This window comes from Canis lupus, chromosome 12, assembly GCF_048164855.1.
Source record: "Canis lupus baileyi chromosome 12, mCanLup2.hap1, whole genome shotgun sequence".
Lineage (NCBI taxonomy): Eukaryota > Metazoa > Chordata > Mammalia > Carnivora > Canidae > Canis > Canis lupus.
This window is the reverse complement of record NC_132849.1, coordinates 15,536,196-15,555,537: the sequence shown is the minus strand read 5'-3', so window position 1 is coordinate 15,555,537 and position 19,342 is coordinate 15,536,196. Positions and strand designations below refer to the sequence as shown.

The 19,342-nt window shown below is 38.5% G+C and overlaps 1 protein-coding gene across 1 annotated transcript in view; it reads right to left on the bottom strand.

The window, feature by feature from the left end:
* The window catches only part of ALMS1 (ALMS1 centrosome and basal body associated protein), a 215,786-nt gene that overhangs the window by 141,669 nt on the left and 54,775 nt on the right, over positions 1 to 19,342 (bottom strand). The window contains exons 9-10 of the mRNA XM_072769843.1: positions 8,361 to 8,584; positions 311 to 8,228 (exon numbers count right to left, since the gene is read on the bottom strand). Coding sequence (XP_072625944.1) covers positions 311 to 8,228; positions 8,361 to 8,584 — 8,142 coding nt within the window. The remainder of the gene's footprint in view (positions 1 to 310; positions 8,229 to 8,360; positions 8,585 to 19,342) is intronic.

Sequence of the window (19,342 nt, the reverse complement as noted above, 5' to 3'; positions counted from 1 at the left end):
AAAAAAAGAATACTATAATAGGAGGATTAAGGAAACACGAGAAACTTTAGGAATCTGGAAAACCAAGCTATCTCCTTATTCTCCCTCAGGCTTCAGAATCTACCTAAAGACCTAAACTCAGATTAGTACTATTAATACTGTGACTTAGTTATATTATTGGTTAAATGGACTTATTCTGGATTATGGTCGAAAATGTAATCATTCTAATAGTCCTACAAGAAAATAAATTTAGACTCCACTTAACTTTAAACAGATTATTAAACTATAATGTTTATAAGCTTGACCTTTATAACAAAATATCAGCTCCTACCTCGTGCTCGTACTCGACATTCCTCTTCCTCTGCATTTCTGAGTATTTGTTTAGCATGATTCAATGAGGATTCACATTTCAGAAGGTTTCTGACATGTGCAGCCAGTGAATCTACACTGCTACCACCACCATCATCACTCTCTGACACACCCTCTTCTCTACTATCTGTTAGGCTTGTCTTGGGTGAAGAATATGGGAAGAAGTTTAGAAGAACATCAGAAACTGACTCCAGTGAATTACTGTCCCATGAGCAGGAACTGGCATCACTACTTGAATCACTTTTAATGATAGTCATCATAGGTATAACAATTTTATTCCCAATGGTTCCACTATACCCTTCAGGTTCAGATCTCATTACAGATTTGGCAGCTCTATATTGCCGACAGGTTTCGTCTACGGTCACTCTGGCTTTGCTTTCTGCTTCCTGTAGAGGACTTCTAACTGTAGTTGAACTAATAAACTCCCAATTCTCAATGCCTCTCTGGCATTTTAGATTTGTCTGTGTGCTAATATCCTTCTGTATGCACTTGTTGCTTGGGCTTTCCTCTATAAATGGCTGTCTCTGAGGCAAATCACCATTATACTCATCAGCTGTGAGAGGTTCTTTGAAGCAAACCACCTTCTTAGATTGTATAAATGAAATATCACTAACATCTCTGAAGGGGACAAGGGGAGCAGGAAAATTGCATCGTTTCAGTGCTATATTTTCTGCCTCCATTAAAAGGGTCCGAATCTCTTTAAGAGTTTTGGAACCACTGCTTCTATCTTGAATTTCCTCAGACCTAACATCTTCAAAACTTGAAGATTCTGGCTTACTTATTATTACTCTACCATCAGCCTGAGAATTTAAAGGCATACTGTTTGAGGTAACACTGGAGTTAGAAGAATCTAAATTATCTATTAGCATTTGAACATGGTCTGAAACTAGCTTCTGCTTCTCACTATATGAATAAGTACCAGGGGTAACTGTGGATAACCCAGTAATCTGATCAGCTTGCCCAACACCACTCGAGAACATCAGAGCATCCTGTGTTAGGTGTCTATCTGGAAAATCCTGTTGACAGAAAATATCTGGTTGTTCTCTGTGTGAAAAGGAACTCGGAGCAGTTGGTAACAGACTTTTCTGGTCGGCTGGTAGAGGAATTGTTGAAACCTTCAGTGCACCTTTCCCTAGATGTTTGTCTGGCAATTCCTGTGGGTAGAAATTATTAGATTTCTCTCTGTGGGAATAGGAACTAGAAAGAGATATTGGTATCCCAGAATTCACATCAATTGGTTCAGAGACAGCTGAAATCTTCAAAATATTCTCACTTTGATGTTTATCAGACAGCTGATGTTGTAAGAAAATACCGGGCTTTACTTTCTGAGAATAGGAATTATGAAGAACTGTCAGTAATGGAGTCTTCTGGTTATCTGATCCAATCACAGTTGAAATTTTGGGCTTTTCTCTTTTTGAGTAGAAACTAAGGGGAGCTGTTAGTAATTCAGTCTCCTGGTCATCTGGTAAAATCACAGGTGAAATCTTCAGTTTCTCTTCATGTGAGTAAGAGCTAGAAGGTCCTATTGGTATCTCAGTCTTCTGGTCAGCAGGTCCAGGAAGAGCAAAAACTTTTAAAGCTGCTTCAGTAACATCTGGCAGCTCCTCCTGGTAAAAAATACTGTCCTTCTCTCTATATGAGTAGGAACTAGAGGGAATTATATGTATCCCAGTCTTCTGGTCACCTGGTCCAGAAACAGCTGAAATTTTCAGAGTTTCTTCAGTAATATCTGGAGACTCCAGGTAAGAAAAGATGGGATTCTTTCTATGTGAATAGGAAGTAGAGGGTCCAAATCGTATCCCAGACTGCTGGTCAGCTGACCCAGGAGCCCCTAAAACTTTTAAAGCACCTTCGTTAGGAGCTGGCAACTCCTGCTGATAAGAAATGACAGGCTTCTCTCTATGTGAATAAGTAGTAGAGGTTACTGCTGTTATTCCAGTCCTCTGGTCACCTAGTCCAGGAATCCTGAAAACATTTAAAGACTCTTGAGTAAGATCTGGCAACTGTTGATGATAAATGATTGGCTTCTCTCTCTCTGAGTAAGAAGCAGAAGTAATTGTTGGTTTTCTGGTCTTCTGATCATCTGACCCAGAAACAGCTGAAACTTTCAGAGCTGCTATAGCCAACTGATTGTCTGAGAAGGGCTGTTGGTACAAAATACTGGGCCTCTCTCTATGAGAGTAAGAAACAGAAGATACTGTTGGTATCCCAGTCTCCTGGTCAGCTGGTCCAGAAGAAGCTGAAACATTCAGAGCCTCATCAGTGAGATGTCTATCTGATAAGGCCTGCTGGTAGAAAATAATGGGCTTCCCTCCAAGAGAGTAGGAACTTGAAAGTACCGTGGGTATCCCAGTCTTCTGATCACCTATTCCAGAAAAAGCTGAAACTTTCAGAGCCTCTTCAGTTAGATGACTGCCTGGGAACTCCTGTGCGTAAAAAATATTAGACTTCTCTCTGTGTGAGTAGGAACTAGAAGGTTCTGATGGTAACCCAGTTTTCTGATCACCTGGTCCAAGAATAGCTGAAACTTTCAGAGCCTTCTGAGGTAGATGACTGTCTGTCAAGCCCTGTGGGTAGAAAATAATGGGCTTCTCTCTAGGTGAATAGGAACTAGAAGGTTCTGATGGCAACCCAGTCTTCTGGTCAGCTAGTCCAGGAGTAGCTGAAACTTTCAGAGCCACCTGAGGTACCTGGCCATCTATCAAGCCCTGTGAGTAGAAAATAATGGGCTTCTCTCTAGGTGAGTAGGAACTAGAAGATTCTGATGGTAACCCAGTCTTCTGATCAGCTGGTCCAGGAATAGCTGAAATGTTCAGAGGCTCCTGAGGTAGCTGACTATCTGTCAAGTCCTGTGGGTAGAAAATACTGGGCTTGTAGGAACTAGAAGGTTCTGATGGTAACCCAGTTTTCTGATCACCTGGTCCAGGAATAGCTGAAACTTTCAGAGCCTCCTGAGGTAGCTGACTGTCTGTCAAGCCCTGTGGGTAGAAAATAATGGGCTTCTCTCTAGGTGAATAGGAACTAGAAGGTTCCGATGGCAACCCAGTCTTCTGGTCAGCTAGTCCAGGAGTAGCTGAAACTTTCAGAGCCACCTGAGGTACCTGGCCATCTATCAAGCCCTGTGAGTAGAAAATAATGGGCTTCTCTCTAGGTGAGTAGGAACTAGAAGATTCTGATGGTAACCCAGTCTTCTGATCAGCTGGTCCAGGAATAGCTGAAATGTTCAGAGGCTCCTGAGGTAGCTGACTGTCTGTCAAGTCCTGTGGGTAGAAAATACTGGGCTTCTCTCTAGGTGAGTAGGAAGTAGAAGGTTCCGATGGTAACTCAGTCTTCTGGTCAGCTGGTTCAGGAATGGCTGAAACGTTCAGAGCCTCCTGAGGTAACTGACTATCTGTCAAGCCCTGTGGGTAGAAAATAATGGGCTTCTCTCTAAATGAGTAGGAACTAGAAGGTTCTGATGGTAACCTAGTCTTCTGGTCAGCTGGTCCAGGAATAGCTGAAAGTTTCAGAGCTGCCTGAGGTAGCTGACTGTCTGTCAAGCCTTGTGGGTAGAAAATAATGGGCTTCTCTCTAGGTGAGTAGGAACTGGAATCTTCTAATGGTAACCCAGTTTTTTGGTCAGCTGGTCCAGGAATGGCTGAAACTTTCAGAGCCGCCTGAGGTACCTGACTATTTGTCAAGTCCTGTGGGTAGAAAATGATGGGCTTCTCTCTAAGTGAGTAGGAACTAGAAGGTTCTGATGGTAACCCAGTCTTCTGGTCAGCTGGTCCAGGAATGGCTGAAATGTTCAGAGCCTCCTGAGGTAGCTGACTATCTGTCAAGCCCTGTGGGTAGAAAATAATGGGTTTCTCTCTATTTGAGTAGGAAGTAGAGGATACTGTTGGTATTCCAGTCTTCCAGTCAGCTGATCCAGATATGGCTGAAACTTTCAGAGCCTCTTTAGTGAGATAAACGTCTGTCAAGCCCTGTGGGTAGAAAATAATGGGTTTCTCTCCAGGTGAGTAGGAAGAAGAGGGAACTACTGGTGTGCCAGTCTGTTGGTCAGTTGGTTCAGAAACAGCTGTAACTTTTAGAGCTTCCTCAGGAAGAGGACTGTCTGGTAAGCCCTGTGGGTAAAAAATAAAGGGCTTTTCTACATGGGAGTAAGTAGAGGTTACTGTTGGTATCTCAGGCTTTTGGTCAGTAGGACCCGGAACAGGTGAAACTTTCTGAGCCGGTTCAATTAGAGAACTGCCTAGAAACTCCTGTTGGTAGAAAATACTGTGCTTCTCTCTACGTGAGGAGAAATTAGAAGCTTCTGATAGTGACCCACTCTTTTTTTCAGCTGGTCCAGGAACAGCTGGAACTTTAGGAGCCTGTTCAGCTAGAGGACTATCTGGCAACTCCTGTTGGTTGGATATACTGGACTTCTCTCTATGTGAATAAGAAGTAGAGGTTAACGTTGGTATTCCAGTCTTCTGCTCAGCAGATCCAGGAGCAGAATATTTCAAGGCCTGTTCAGTTAGATCACTTTCTGGCAATGTCTGTTGACAGAAAATATGGGGTCTCTCTCCCTGTAAGTAAGAAGTAGATGATGCCAAAGGTATCCTAGTCTTCTGATCAGCTGGTCTAGGAACAGCTGCAACTTTCTGAGCCTGTTCAATTAAATGACTATCTAGCAAGGCCTGTTGGTAACAGATACAGTGCTTCTCTCCAAGTGAGTAGGAACTTGAAGATAATGTAGGTAGTCCAATGTTTTGATCAGCTGGTCCAGGAGCAACTGAAGCTTTCAGAACCTGTGCAGTTAGATCACCGTCTGACAACTGTTGTTGAGAGAAAATAACATGCTTCTCTCTTTGTGAAAGGGAAGCAGAGGGTACTATTATTTTCTCAGTCCTCTGGTCAGTAGGTACAGGAACAGTTGAAATTTTCAGAGACTCTTCTGTTAGATGACTGTCTGGCAAAGTCTCAGGGTGCAAAATATGATGCTTCTCTCCAGGTGAGTAGGAACCTGGAAGGACTGTAGGTCTGCCAGTCTTCTGGTCAACAGGACCAGGAACAGCTGAAACTCTTAGAGCCTCTTCTGTTCGAGGACTCTCTGGCAAGGTCTGAGGGTAGAAAATATTATGCTTCTCTCTAGGTGAGTAGGAACCTGGATGGCCTGTAGGTCTGTCAGTCTTCTGGTCAGGAGGACCAGGAACTGTCAAAACTCTAACAGCCTCTTCAGTTAGATGATTATCTGGCAAAATCTCAGGGTGGAAAATGCTATGCTTCTCTCCAAGTGAGTAGGAACCTGGAAGGCCTGTAGGTATGCCAGTCTTCTGGTCAACAGGACCAGGAACAGCTGAAACTCTTACAGCCTCTTCTGTTAGATGACTGTCTGGCAAAGTCTCAGGTTGGACAATATTACACTTCTCTCCAAGTGAGTAGGAACCTGGAAGGCCTGTAGGTACGTCAGCCTTCTGGTCGTCAGGACCAGGAACAGCCAAAACTCTAACAGCCTCTTCAGTCAGAAGACTGTCCAGCAAAATCTCAGGGTGGACAATATTACTCTTCTCTTCAAGCGAGTAAGAACCTGGAAAGCCTGTAGGTATGTCAGTCTTCTGGTCAACAGGACCAGGAAAAGCAGAAACTCTTATACCCTCTTCTGTTAGAGGATTGTCTGCCAAATTCTTAGTGTGGAAAATATGATGCTTCTCTCCAAGTGAGTAGGAACCTGGAAGGACAGTAGGTATGCCAGTCTTCTGGTCAGCAAGACCAGGAACAGCCAAAACTTTTAGAGCCTCTTCAGTTAGATGACTGTCTGGCAAATTCTCAGGGTGGAAAATATTACACTTCTCTCCAAGTGAGTAGGAACCTGGAAGGACTGTAGGTATACCAGTCTTCTGGTCAGCAGGACTAGGAACAGCCCAAACTCTTACAGCCTCTTCAGTTAAATGACTGTCTGGCAAATTCTCAGAGTGGAAAATATGATGCTTCTCTCCAAGTGAGTAGGAACCTGGAAGGCCTATAGGTATGCCAGTCTTCTGGTCAGCAGGACCAGGACCAGCCAACACTTTTAGAGCCTCTTCAGTTAGAGGACTCTCTGGCAAATTCTCAGGGTGGAAAATATTACGCTTCTCTCCAAGTGAGTAGGAACCTGCAAGGCCTGTAGGTATGCCAGTCTTCTGGTCAACAGGACCAGGAACAGCCAAAACTCTTTGAGTCCCTTCAGTTAAATGATTGTCTGGCAAAGTCTCAGAGTGGACAATATTACACTTCTCTCCAAGTGAGTAGGAACCTGCAAGGCCTGTAGGTATGCCAGTCTTCTGGTCAGCAGGACCAGGAAAAGCAGAAACTCTTATAGCCTCTTCAATTAGATGACTCTGTGACAAGGTCTGAGGGTAGAAAATATTACGCTTCTCTCCAAGTGAGTAGGAACCTGCAAGGCCTGCAGGTATGTCAGTCTTCTGGTCAGCAGGACTAGGAACACCTGAAACTCTTAGAGCCTCTTCAGTTAAATGACTGTCTCGCAAATTCTCAGGGTGGAAAATATTACGTCTCTCTCCAAGTGAGTAGGAACCTGGAAGGATTGTAGGTATGCCAGTCTTCTGATCAACAGGACCAGGACCAGCCAACACTTTTAGAGCCTCTTCAGTTAGATGACTCTGTGGCAAGGTCTGAGGGTAGAAAATATTACGCTTCTCTCCAAGTGAGTAGGAACCTGCAAGGCCTGTAGGTATGCCAGTCTTCTCGTCAGCAGGACCAGGAACAGCCAAAACTCTTTGAGCCTCTTCAGTTAGATGAATGCTTGGCAAAGTCTGAGGGTGGAAAATATTACGTTTCTCTCCAAGTGAGTAGGAACCTGGAAGGACTGTAGGTATGCCAGTCTTCTCGTCAGCAGGACCAGGAACAGCCAAAACTCTTTGAGCCTCTTCAGTTAGATGAATGCCTGGCAAAGTCTGAGGGTGGAAAATATTACGTTTCTCTCCAAGTGAGTAGGAACCTGAAAGGACTGTAGGAATGCCAGTCTTCTGATCAACAGGACCAGGAACAGTTGAAACTCTTACAGCCTCTCCAGTTAGATGACCGTCTGGCAAAGTCTGAGGTTGGAATATATTACAGTTCTCTCCAAGTGAGTACGAACCTGGAAGGACCGTAGGTATGCCAGTCTTCTGGTCAATAGGACCAGGAACAGCTGAAACTCTTAGAGCCTCTTTAGTTAGATGACTCTCTGGCAAGGCCTGTTGGTGAAAGATACTGGCCTTCTCTCCAAGTGAAAAGGAACCTGGAAGGACTGTAGGTATGCCAGTCTTTTGGTCAACAGAACCAGGAACAGCTGCCGAAACTCTTACAGCCTCTTCAGTTAGATGACTCTCTGGCAATGTCGGAGGGTGGAAAATATTACGTTTCTCTCCAAGTAAGTAGGAACCTGGAAGGACTATAGGTATTACACTCTTCTGTTCAACAGGACCAGGAACAGCTGAAACTTTTAGAGTCTCTTTAGTTAGATGGCTGTTTGGCAAGGCCTGTTGGCAGAAGATTTTGTGCTTCTCTCCAAGTGAGTGGGAACCTGGAAGGACTATATGTATGCGAGTCTTCTGGTCAGCAGGACCAGGAACAGCTGAAACTCTAACAGCCTCTTCAGTTAGATGACTGTCTGGCAAGGCCTGCTGGTAAAAGATATTGTGCTTTTCTCTGAGCGAATAGGAACTTGGAAGGACTGTAGGTATGTCAGTCTTCTGGTCAGCAAGACCAGAAAAAGCCGAAACTCTTACAGCCTCTTCAGTTAGATGACTCTCTGGCAAGGTCTGAGGGTAGAAAATACAATGTTTCTCTCCAAGTGAGTAGGAACCTGGAAGGACTGTAGGTATGCTAGTCTTCTGGTCAGTAGGTTCCGGAACAGCTGCAACTTTAAGAGCCTCTTCAGCTAGATAACTGTCTGGCAAGGACTGTTGGTGTAAAATACTGGGCTTCCCTCTCTGTGAGTAGGAACTAGAAGGTACTGTTGATATCCCAGTGTTCTGGTCATCTAGTTTAGGAACAGTTGAAACTTTTGGAGTCTCTTCAGTTTTATGACTTCCTACCAATTCCTGTTGGTGGAGTGTATCAGAGTGTTGACCAATAGTAATCTCTTGAGGAGATCTTAAAGCCAATTGAGGAAAGTCCTCAGGGAACAAGGATAATAGAGATCCAGTATCTGATTCTCTAGTAGTAGTGATACCTGGTTTCAAGCTGGATTGAGTAATTTCAGCTATGCCTCCTTTAGAAGTATCTCCTAAAAAAAGAAATTTATTAATACTAATATATGTTTAATTAAGAAATACTTATCTTATGCATAAAATAATATAACAAGCTTTCTTTTCTTTGACCTTTATACTTCTAGTAATGAATTCTAAGAGTCATCAAAGGAGACAAATATTTACAAAGATATTAATTACAAAGCCATTTACAACAGCAATCTAATGCAGACATAATTTCAATACTCAACAATAGAGTAATGTTTAAAAATAGCATATCCATTTGATATGATATTATATTGATCTTAAATTTGGATTTTTAAAGAATTTTTAACATAATGGGAAAATGCTATCCAGACTGGGCTTTAATTTCGCCCTAGTTATAGTCTAACAAATTAACTTGTTATTGTGTCATGTATGTTAGTAAAAGACATACAATTCCTCAATCAGATACAAAATACTTTATTCCATGGCATAGCAAATAATCATCAACTTATTTTCATGGGTTCCGCTTTTCCTCAAGTCCTACGAGGGCAATGCAATATGGCCCAGATGGATTCTATATATGCAGTGGGTTTAAATGATTCTTCTAAGAAATGTACCCTGAGAAAGATATATATATTTTTTAACTATATGAAACTATAAAATGTCTAAAGATTACATCAAGGATTTTGAACTAAATTCTAAATGGCACGGGGAGTTGCTAATTGATTACATCAGAACTGTAGAACTAAAGACTGAAGACGTGTGCGAATGGAATGCAATACCATAAGTAACACTATTAGAACTTTCTGTACAACAGAAATTTCTGTATTGTCTAAAATAGTACTTCTAGTTCTAAATGGCAGTTGAAAGTAAAAGACTAAAATTAAAATGACAAGATTTGACAAAATATGCATTTTTCCATTTGTTCATTAAAAAAAAATTTAATGTTTACTATGTGCCAGTCACAGTTCTAGATATAGAAATAAGGTAATAGACAAAGCTTACATTCTAATAGCAGGAAGTAGATAAAAAATAAATTGGTAAAACACATGGTATGTCAGATGATGGCAAGCTGGTTGACATATACAACAAGTTTTATCTATACAGATCTTCCTCAACTTAAAATAGGGTTACATCCCAATAAGGCCATCATAAGATGAAAACATAATAAGTCAAAAATACATACAATAATCTAACATACCAAACATCACAGCTTAGCCAAGTCTAACTTACACATGCTCAGAACACTTACATTGGCCTAATTTGGGCAAAATTACCCAACACAAAACCTATTTTATAATATAATGTTGAATATGTATATTGAATACTGTACGAAAAGTGAAAAACAGCATGGTTATATGGGTACAGAATGGTTATAAGCCTATTAGGGTTTTACCCTTATAATCATGTGACTGACTGGGAGCTGTGGCTCTGCTGCTGCCCAACATCACAAAAGAATATCATAACCACATATGGCTAGCCTAAGAAAATATCTAAATGCGCAATTTGGAGTATGGTTTCTACTGAATGCATATCATAAAGATAAAAATCCTAAGTCAAAGCATCCTAAATGGGGGACTGTCTGCACTTTACATATAAAGAAATTAAGTTTCAAAGTTGAAGATATACTGTTGCTTCTCAATATGGAGATCTTGTTAACTTACAGATTCTGATTTAATATGTCTAGGGTTGGGGATCCCTGGGTGGCGCAGCGGTTTGGCGCCTGCCTTTGGCCCAGGGTGCGATCCTGGAGACCCGGGATCGAATCCCACATCAGGCTCCCGGTGCATGGACCCTGCTTCTCCCTCTGCCTGTGTCTCTGCCTCTCTCTCTCTCTCTGTGACTATCATAAATAAATTTAAAAAAATTTTTTTAAAAATATGTCTAGGGTTGGATAAGAAATTTGCATTTCTAACAAACTCCTAAGTGATGTCTCATATTTTTAGCCCACAGACCACATTTTGAGTGGTAAAGATATATAACTTCTCCAGAGTTCTACAGAAGTGACAAACACACGTACTTTAACCTTTTAATTCTAACTCCAAATTCTGAACTCTTTTTACTAAATTATTAGTGACTGCTGTTCTAAACCCAATGGTGAACTTCAATAAAGCAACTAAATACAGAATTAAATGGATTGAGTGAATTATCAGATAAGGAAGTACAGAACCAAGTATTAACTCTTTAAGGAAAATAAAAGAGAAGGCTGGAGGGTATTATGCTGAGTGAAGTAAGTCAGTCGGAGAAGGACAAACATTATATGTTCTCATTCATTTGGGCAATATAAATAATAGTGAAAGGGAATATAAGGGAAGGGAGAAGAAATGTGTGGGAAATATCAGAAAGGGAGACAGAACGTAAAGACTGCTAACTCTGGGAAACGAACTAGGGGTGGTAGAAGGGGAGAAGGGCGGGGGGGTGGGAGTGAATGGGTGACGGGCACTGGGGGTTATTCTGTATGTTAGTAAATTGAACACCAATAAAAAATAATAAAAATAAAAAAAATAAAATAAAAGAGAAGGGATGAATGTAATCTGCATAGTAACTTGAAAGGGAATAGAAGTTATAAAAAGTTTTCTGAGAAAAAAAAAGACTGAAGAAATAAAGAAAAAATAAAAATAAAAAAATCTTGAAACAAATGAGAATATAAATATACCAAAACTTATGGAGTGCAGTTATGGCAGTTCTAAGAAGGAAGTTCATAGGACAAATGCCTATATCAAGAAATAAGAAAATCTCAAATAAATACCCAATCTTTACATCTTAAGGAACCAGAAAAAGAACAAAGCCCAAAGCCAGTGGAAGGAAGGAAACAAAGACCAGAGCAGATAATAGATGAAGTAGACTAAAAGGACAATAGAAAAAATATTCATCAATAAAACAAAGGTCTGGTTCTTCTAAAAGATAAAGAAATTACAGACCTTTTTTTTTTTTTTTTTTAAGATTTTATTTATTTATTCATGAGAGACACAGAGAGAGAGAGAGGCAGAGACACAGGCAGAGGGAGAAGCAGGCTCCATGCAGGGAGTCCGACGTGGGACTCGATCCCAGGACTCCAGGATCATGCCCTGGTTCAAAGGCAGGTGCTAAACCACTGAGCCACACCCAAGGATCCCCAAACTGACAGACCTTTAACTAAAATCACTACCACCTCTGTCCCACCCCCCAAAAAAAAACAAAAAACAGAGGACTCAAATAATAAAATACGAAAATGAAAAAGGAAATATTACAACTGGTATCACAGAAATACAAAAGATCATGAAAGACTTTCTACAAATAATTTTACAGCAAAAAATTTTACAGCCTAGAAGAAACATATTACCTACCAAGACTGAATCATGAAAAAGCAGGAAACCTGAATAGAACAATTACTAGTAAGGAGTTTGAATCCATAATCAAGTGCTTGCTTCGGCAGCACAAATACTAAAATTAGAATCCATAATCGAAAGTGTCCCAACAGAAAAACTCCAGAACCAGATGGCTTCTCTGGTGAGTTCCATGGAAGTGTCAAATAATTAATACCAAAATTTCTCAAATTCTTCCAAAAAATAAAAAGAAACACTTCCAAACTCATTTTACAAAGCCAGCGTTACTCTGATACCAAAACCAGACAAGAGAATTACAAAAAAGTAAAATTACAGGCCATTACTCCAATGAACATAGATGAAAAATCCTCAACAAAATACTAGCAGACCAAATTCAACAATACATTAAAAGAATCATGATTTTACCATGATTAAATGGGTGTTATTCCAGGAATGCAAGGATGGCTCAATATCTGCAAATCACCAATCAATATGATACACCAATATTAACAAAATGAAGGATAAAAATCATGTGATCAGCTTAATGGATGCAGAAAAAGCAACTGACAAAATTCAACATCCATTCATGATAAAAACTCTCAATATAGGGGGTGTAGAGGGAACATGCCTCAACATTACAAAGGCCATATATAAGGCCCCACAGCTAACAACAGTGAAAAGCTGAAAGTTTTTCCTCTAAGATCAAGAACAATATCCCACTCTCACCACTTTTATTCAACATAGTATTGGAAATCCTAGCCAGAACAATTAGGCAAGAAAAGGGGGGAGGGGCATCCAAATAGTAAAGGAAGAAGTAAAACTATCTCTATTTACACATAACATGATATTACATATGGAAACCCCTAAAGACTCTACCAAAAAACTGTTAGAACTAGTAAATAAATTCAGTAAAGTTGCAGGATACAAAATTAACATACAAAAATCAGTTATACTTTTATACACTAATAAAGAACTATTAGAGAAGTTAAGAATGCAATCCCATTTACAATTATATTTAAAAGGAAAAAAAACCCTAGAAATAAATTTAAACAAGGGTGTGAAAGATCTGCACACTGCAAACTATAAGACACTGATGAAAGAAGTGGGAAAAGACTCAAATAAATGGAAAAATAATCTACACATCTGAGAAGCTCAATGAACTCTGTGTAGCATAAATACAGAGACCCACCCCAATACATCATAATCAAAATGTTGAAAGACTGAATATCTTGAAAGCAGCAAGAGAAAACCAATCACATATAAGGGAATTGTAATAAGAGTAACAGCTGACTTCTTATCAGAAACAATAAAGGCCAGAAGACTGTGGGAAGACATACTCAGAGGCTCAAACAAAAATATTATTAACCAAGAATTCTAAACCCAACAAAACTCTTTCAAAAGGATGAAATAAAAATATTCTGAGAGAATCTGTTGGTAGCAGAATCATCATATACAAGAAATATTAAAGGAATTCTTCGGGCTGAAAGCAAGTGATACCAGAGAGTAATTTGAATTTACAAAACAAGACAGTGCTAGTAAAGATAATTATATAGGTAATTACAAAAAGCATATTTCCATATTTCTTTTCCTTTCTTAACTGATTTTAAAAGCAATTTTACACAAAGTGATATGTATATAACTATGTTAAGGGGGCTATAACATAGAAATGTAACATATTTGACAATGACATCAAAAAGAGGCAGGCAGAAGCAAAGCTGGCGTGAAGTAAGGAAAAGACACTGGATGGTAACAAATTCAGGAACAAATGAAGAGAATTAAAAATGGTAAATTAGAAGGATTAATATAAGTTCTATAAATACTAGCTCTCTTCTCAGTTCCTTAAACATACATAAAATTATATAAATAAGTATAATAATGTAACAAAGTATTCTTGTGTGTTTGTAACACATATAGGTAATATGTATAGCAATAGTAGCACACACAAAAAATAGAGAATAGAAAAAAAGAGAATAGAGCTATATAGGAGTAACGTCTCTGTATCATACTACAATTAAGTTAGTATAAATAAGGTATATATTCTAAAAGATAAATTTTGTAATCCCTAAACCAACCACTAGAATATATCCTAAAAAAATTAGCTAGAAAATCATTAAAGAAATTAAAATGTGACACTTGGGGCACCTGGGTGATTCAGTCAATTAAGCATCTGCCTTTGGCTCAGATCATGATCCTAGAGTCCTGAGATGGAGCCCCACATCAGGCTCCCTGCTCAACAAGGAGTCTGCTTCTCCCTCTCCCTCTATGTGTATGTGCTTGTTCTCTCTCTCCCTCAAATAAATAAAATCTTTAAAAATAACAAATAAAATAAAATATGACACTAGAAATATTCACAAAGTCCAATAAAAAGCAGTAAGATAGGAACATAATAAAAAGACATGAAACATGGAAAACAAAAAGAAACCCAGCAAATATATATCCAATCTTAATCAATAATGGCATTGAACATGAACTGATTAAACAATTAAATCAAAAGGCAAAGATTGTCAGTCTGTATTTAAAAAAAGATCAGTAAGATCCAATTATAAGGTGTGTACAAGAGATACACTTTAGGTTTAGAAATACAAATAGGTTGAAAGTAAAAAGATGAAAAACATGCCATAAAGCAGCAAGCATAACTGAAATGACTATTCTGAAGTAAGAGAAAATGACCTTAAAACAAAAAAAACTGTTACTAGAATTAAAGAGAGACTATTTATAACAACAAAGTCAATCCATCAGGAATATATAACAATTACAAACTTAAATGCACTTAATATCATGGTCTCAAGATATAGGAAGCAAATATGACCCAAAAAAATGATAAAACAGACAATTAAGCAATAACTGCTGGAGATTTCAATAGCTTACTTTCGAAAACAGAAAACTAGGCAGAAGATCAACAAGGATACAGGACTTGAACCCTATCAGAAGACTTGAACCCTATAAACCCATTAGAACTAAGAGACATGTATAGAACACACACCTAACAATAGCAGAATGTGCATTCTTCTCTACAGTAAACCATACATTCTACAGAATAAACTATACACTAAGACATGAGAGTGAGCCTCAATAAAATTTAGATAACCTAAAATCATACAAAGTATGTGCTGTCCAACAAAAATGGAATCAAATGAGCTATTAATAACAAAAAGAAATTCACAAATATGTGGAAATTAAACAAGACATTCCCAAATAACCAAGGGGTCAATGAAAACAAATTGCAATGGAAACTAAAGTGTTTTAGGTGAATTAAGTAAAAAGCACAATAAACCAAAACTATGAGCATGTCACTAACATAGTGCTTAGAAATTTATCATTGTAAACACCTATGTCAAAAACAAAGTCTTAGGGCGTCCAGGTGCTCAGTCAGTTAAGCATCTGCCTTCAGCTCAGGTTGTGGTCTCCAGGTCATGGGATCCAGCCCTGAATCAGGCAACTCACTCAGCAGGAAGTCTGCTTCTCTCTCTCCCTCTGCCCTTCCCCACTGCTCATGTGCATGTGCACTCTCTCTCTCAAATAAATAGATGAAAGATCTTTTTTAAAAAGTCTCAAATCAATAACCTATTCTTTCACGGTAAGAAACCGTAAAAAGCACAAACTAAAGCTGAAATGTGAAAGGAAAAAAATAAAGACTAAACTGGAAATGAAACAGAGATTTATTTATTTTTTTAAAGATTTTTTTTAATTTATTTATGAGAGAGAGAGAGAGAAAGAGAGAGAAAGAGAGAGAAAGAGAGGCAGAGACACAGGCAGAGGGAGAAGCAGGCTCCATGCTGGGAGCCTGATGCAGGACTCAATCCTGGGATTCCAGGATCACGCCCTGGGCCGAAGGGAGGCGCTAAACCGCTGAGCTACCCAGGGATCCCCTGAAACAGAGATCTAAAAAGTTGGGGAAAAGATCAGAAAAAGTAGAAAAACCAAAATTTATTTCTTTGAAAATATGAACATAATTGACAAAATTTAGCTAGACTCACCAAAAAAAAAGAGAGAAATAGAAAAACTCAAATTGTCAAAATCAGGATGAAAGAAGGGATATTACTAACAATCTTCCAAAATAAAAAGGATTACATGGGAATACCATGAACAACTATATGCCAACAAATTAGATAACCTCGCTGGAATGGATAAATTTCACAAAGGACAAAAAATTACAAAAACTGATTCATGAAAAATATAAAATCTAAATAGACTTACAGCAAGTAGAGACATGAAATTAGTAATTTTAAAACTTCTACAAAGACTATGCTAGGCAGCTTTACAGTGAGTTTCATTCAATAAAAACTAATCCTTTTCAAACTTAAAAACTAGAAGAGACAATGCTTCTCATCTCAACTGGTGACATTAGCATTATCCTTGTACCAAAACCCAATAATAGCAAAAATCACAACAAATCCACGCACCAGTACCTACTATGAATATAAACACAAAAAACCTCAAGAAATTACCGACAAAACAAATCCAACAACATACAAAAGGATTGTATGCCCATAACCAAATGGCATATGTAACCAAGAATGCAAGGTTGGTTCAACATAGAAAATTAATTAATAATCCTATATATATTATCAGAATATAAGACAAAAACCATATGATCATCATAAAAGAGGCAGAAAAAATATTTAACAAAATCTAACACCTTACAGGATAACTTGATAAACATGCTCTAAAAACTACAAATGGAACTTCCTCAACCTGATAAACAGCATTTACAAAAATCCCACAGCTAACATCATGCTTAATGATAAAAGACTTTATACATTTCTACAAAGACCAGGGCAAGAAGACAAGAATGTCCATCCTTGCCACTTCTATGCAACATCGTACTGAAGGTTCTAGTCAGGGCAGTTGGGGAATTGAAATACATAAAAGGCATCCATGTTGGAAAGACAGAAAATTCTATTTGCAGATGACATGGTCTTGTATAAAAAAGTTTTAAGCAATCCACACAAAAAAAATATTAGAGATAATAAATAGTACAGCAAGATTGCAGCTATAAAACTAACATACAAAATTCAACTATATTTCCATACACTAGCAATGAACATTGCAAAAGTGAAATTAAGAAAACAATCTCGGGCAGCCCGGGTGGCTCAAGGGTTTAGGGCTGCCTTCAGCCCAGGGCCGGATCCTGGAGACCCAGGATCAAGTCCCACATCGGGCTCCCTGCATGGAGCCTGCTTCTCCCTCTGCTTGTGTCTCTGGCTCTCTCTCTCCCTCTCTGTGTGTCTGTCATGAATAAATAAATAAAATCTTAAAAAAAAAAAAAAAAGAAAGAAAGAAAACAATCTCTTTTTCAACAAAAGGATTAAATGACTCAGAATTAATTTAACAAAGAAGTGCAAGACTTGTACACTGAAAACTACAAAATCTTGTTGAAAGAAATAAAGAAAACCCAAATAATGGAAAGACATCCCGTATTTATAGATCAAAGTATATAAGATGACATTCTCTCAAAGGAAAGACAACCCAATTTCACAGCTCTAAATATTATGATAGCAATATTCCCAAAACATATCTACACATTCAGCACAATCTGACACATACTACAATATGGATGAATCTTGAAAAGATTATTCTAAGTGAAATAAGCCAGTCATGAAAAGACAAATACTGTACAATTCCACTTATATTAGGTACCTAAAGTAGTCAAATTAAGAGATAAAAAGTAAAATGAGAGTTAACCAACAGGAGGTATGTGGAATTAGTGTTTAATAGTAACAGAGATTGTTTTACAAGTTTTGTGGATGGATGGCAGTGATAGTTGTACAATGTGAATGTATTTTTGCCACTGAACTATGTTTTTAAAAATGTTTAAGATGGTAAATTTTATGTCATGTGTATTTTACCACTACTTAAAATATTAATTTTTGGGATGCCTGGGTGGCTCAGTAGTTGAGCCTCTGCCTTTGGCTCAGGGCATGATCCCAGGGTCCTGGGATCGAGTCCCACATCAGGCTCTCCGAAAGGAGACTGCTTCTCCCTCTACCTGTGTCTCTGCCCCATTCTGTACGTCTTTCATGAATATATATAAATTTAAAAAAAAAAAAAAAAAGAAAAACCAGGCACCTGGGGGGCTCAGTCAGGTAAATGTTTGCCTTCAGCTCAGGTCATAATCCCAAAGTCCTAGGATCAAGTCTGGCTCGGGGCTTCCTGCTCAGCGGGGAGTCTGCTTCTCCTTTTGCCCTTCCCCCCTGCTTCTGATCTCTCTCTCTCTCTTTCTCAAATAAATAAAAATCTTAAAAAAAAAAAAAAAAAAAAAGAAAAACCAATAAAGTGGACTTCATCAAAATTCAAAACTATGTGCTGCAATCAATACCATCAAGTAAGTGAACAGACAACCCACAGAGCGGGAGAAAATTTTTGCAGATAATATATCTGATAAACAACCTACATCCAAAGTATAAAAAGAACTCTAACAACTCAATATTTAAAAAATCAGTAACCTAGTTAAAAAGTAAATATCTAAGGATATACACATGGCCAATAAACAAGAAAAAATGCTCAACATCATTAGCAATTGGTAAATGTAAATCAAAATCACAAGATACCATTCCATACCCACCAGAATGGCTATAACTGAAAAGACAGAAAATAACAAGTGTTGAGATGTGGAGAAATTAGAACCCTCATCATGCTGATGGGAATGTAATATGTTACACACTTTGGAAAACAGTTTAACAGTCCTTCAAAAATGTTAAATGCTGTTTCCATAAACCAGCAACCCACTCCTTGATATATATCAAAGAGAAATGAAAAATATACACAAAAACATGCACATGTTCATAGCAGTATTATTCATAACACCCCAAACTGGAAAAAAATCCAAATGTCCATCAACTGATGAATGGGTAAACAAAATGTGACATATCTATACTTGGTAATAAAAAGGAACGAGTACTGATACTTGCTATAATACAGGCAAATCTTGAAATCAATGAAAGAAGCCACTCACAAAAGATCACATACATGATACATACATACAAATCAATGACATGATTTGATTTATATGATAATGTCCAAAATACGCAAATTTATAGACACAGTGGATTAGTGGTTGCCTAGATTGCCTAGGGGTGAGGGAGGTGTGGAATGAGGACTGAGTACAAACAGGTACAGGGTATTTGGGTATAAAAATGTTTTAAAATTAGAGTGTATTGGGCTCCCTGGGTGGCTCAGTCAGTAAAGTGTCCAACTCTTGATTTTGGCTCATGTCATGATCTCAGGTCCTGGGATTGAGCCCTACATCAAGCTTTTTGCTTAGCACAGAGTTTGCTTAAGGATTCTCTCTCTCTCTTTCCCTCTGCCATTCCCCCTGTTTGTGCCTGCTCTCTCTCTAAAATAAATAAATAAATCTTAAAAAAATAAAACAGAAACAAAAATTAGAGTGTAGTGAGGATGGTTACCAGATGGGAAGTGGGGGGGGGGGGGACACAAGATAAATAGGTGATGGGAATTAAGAAGGGCACTTGCAAAAAAAAAAAAAAAGAAAAAAAAGGTCACCTG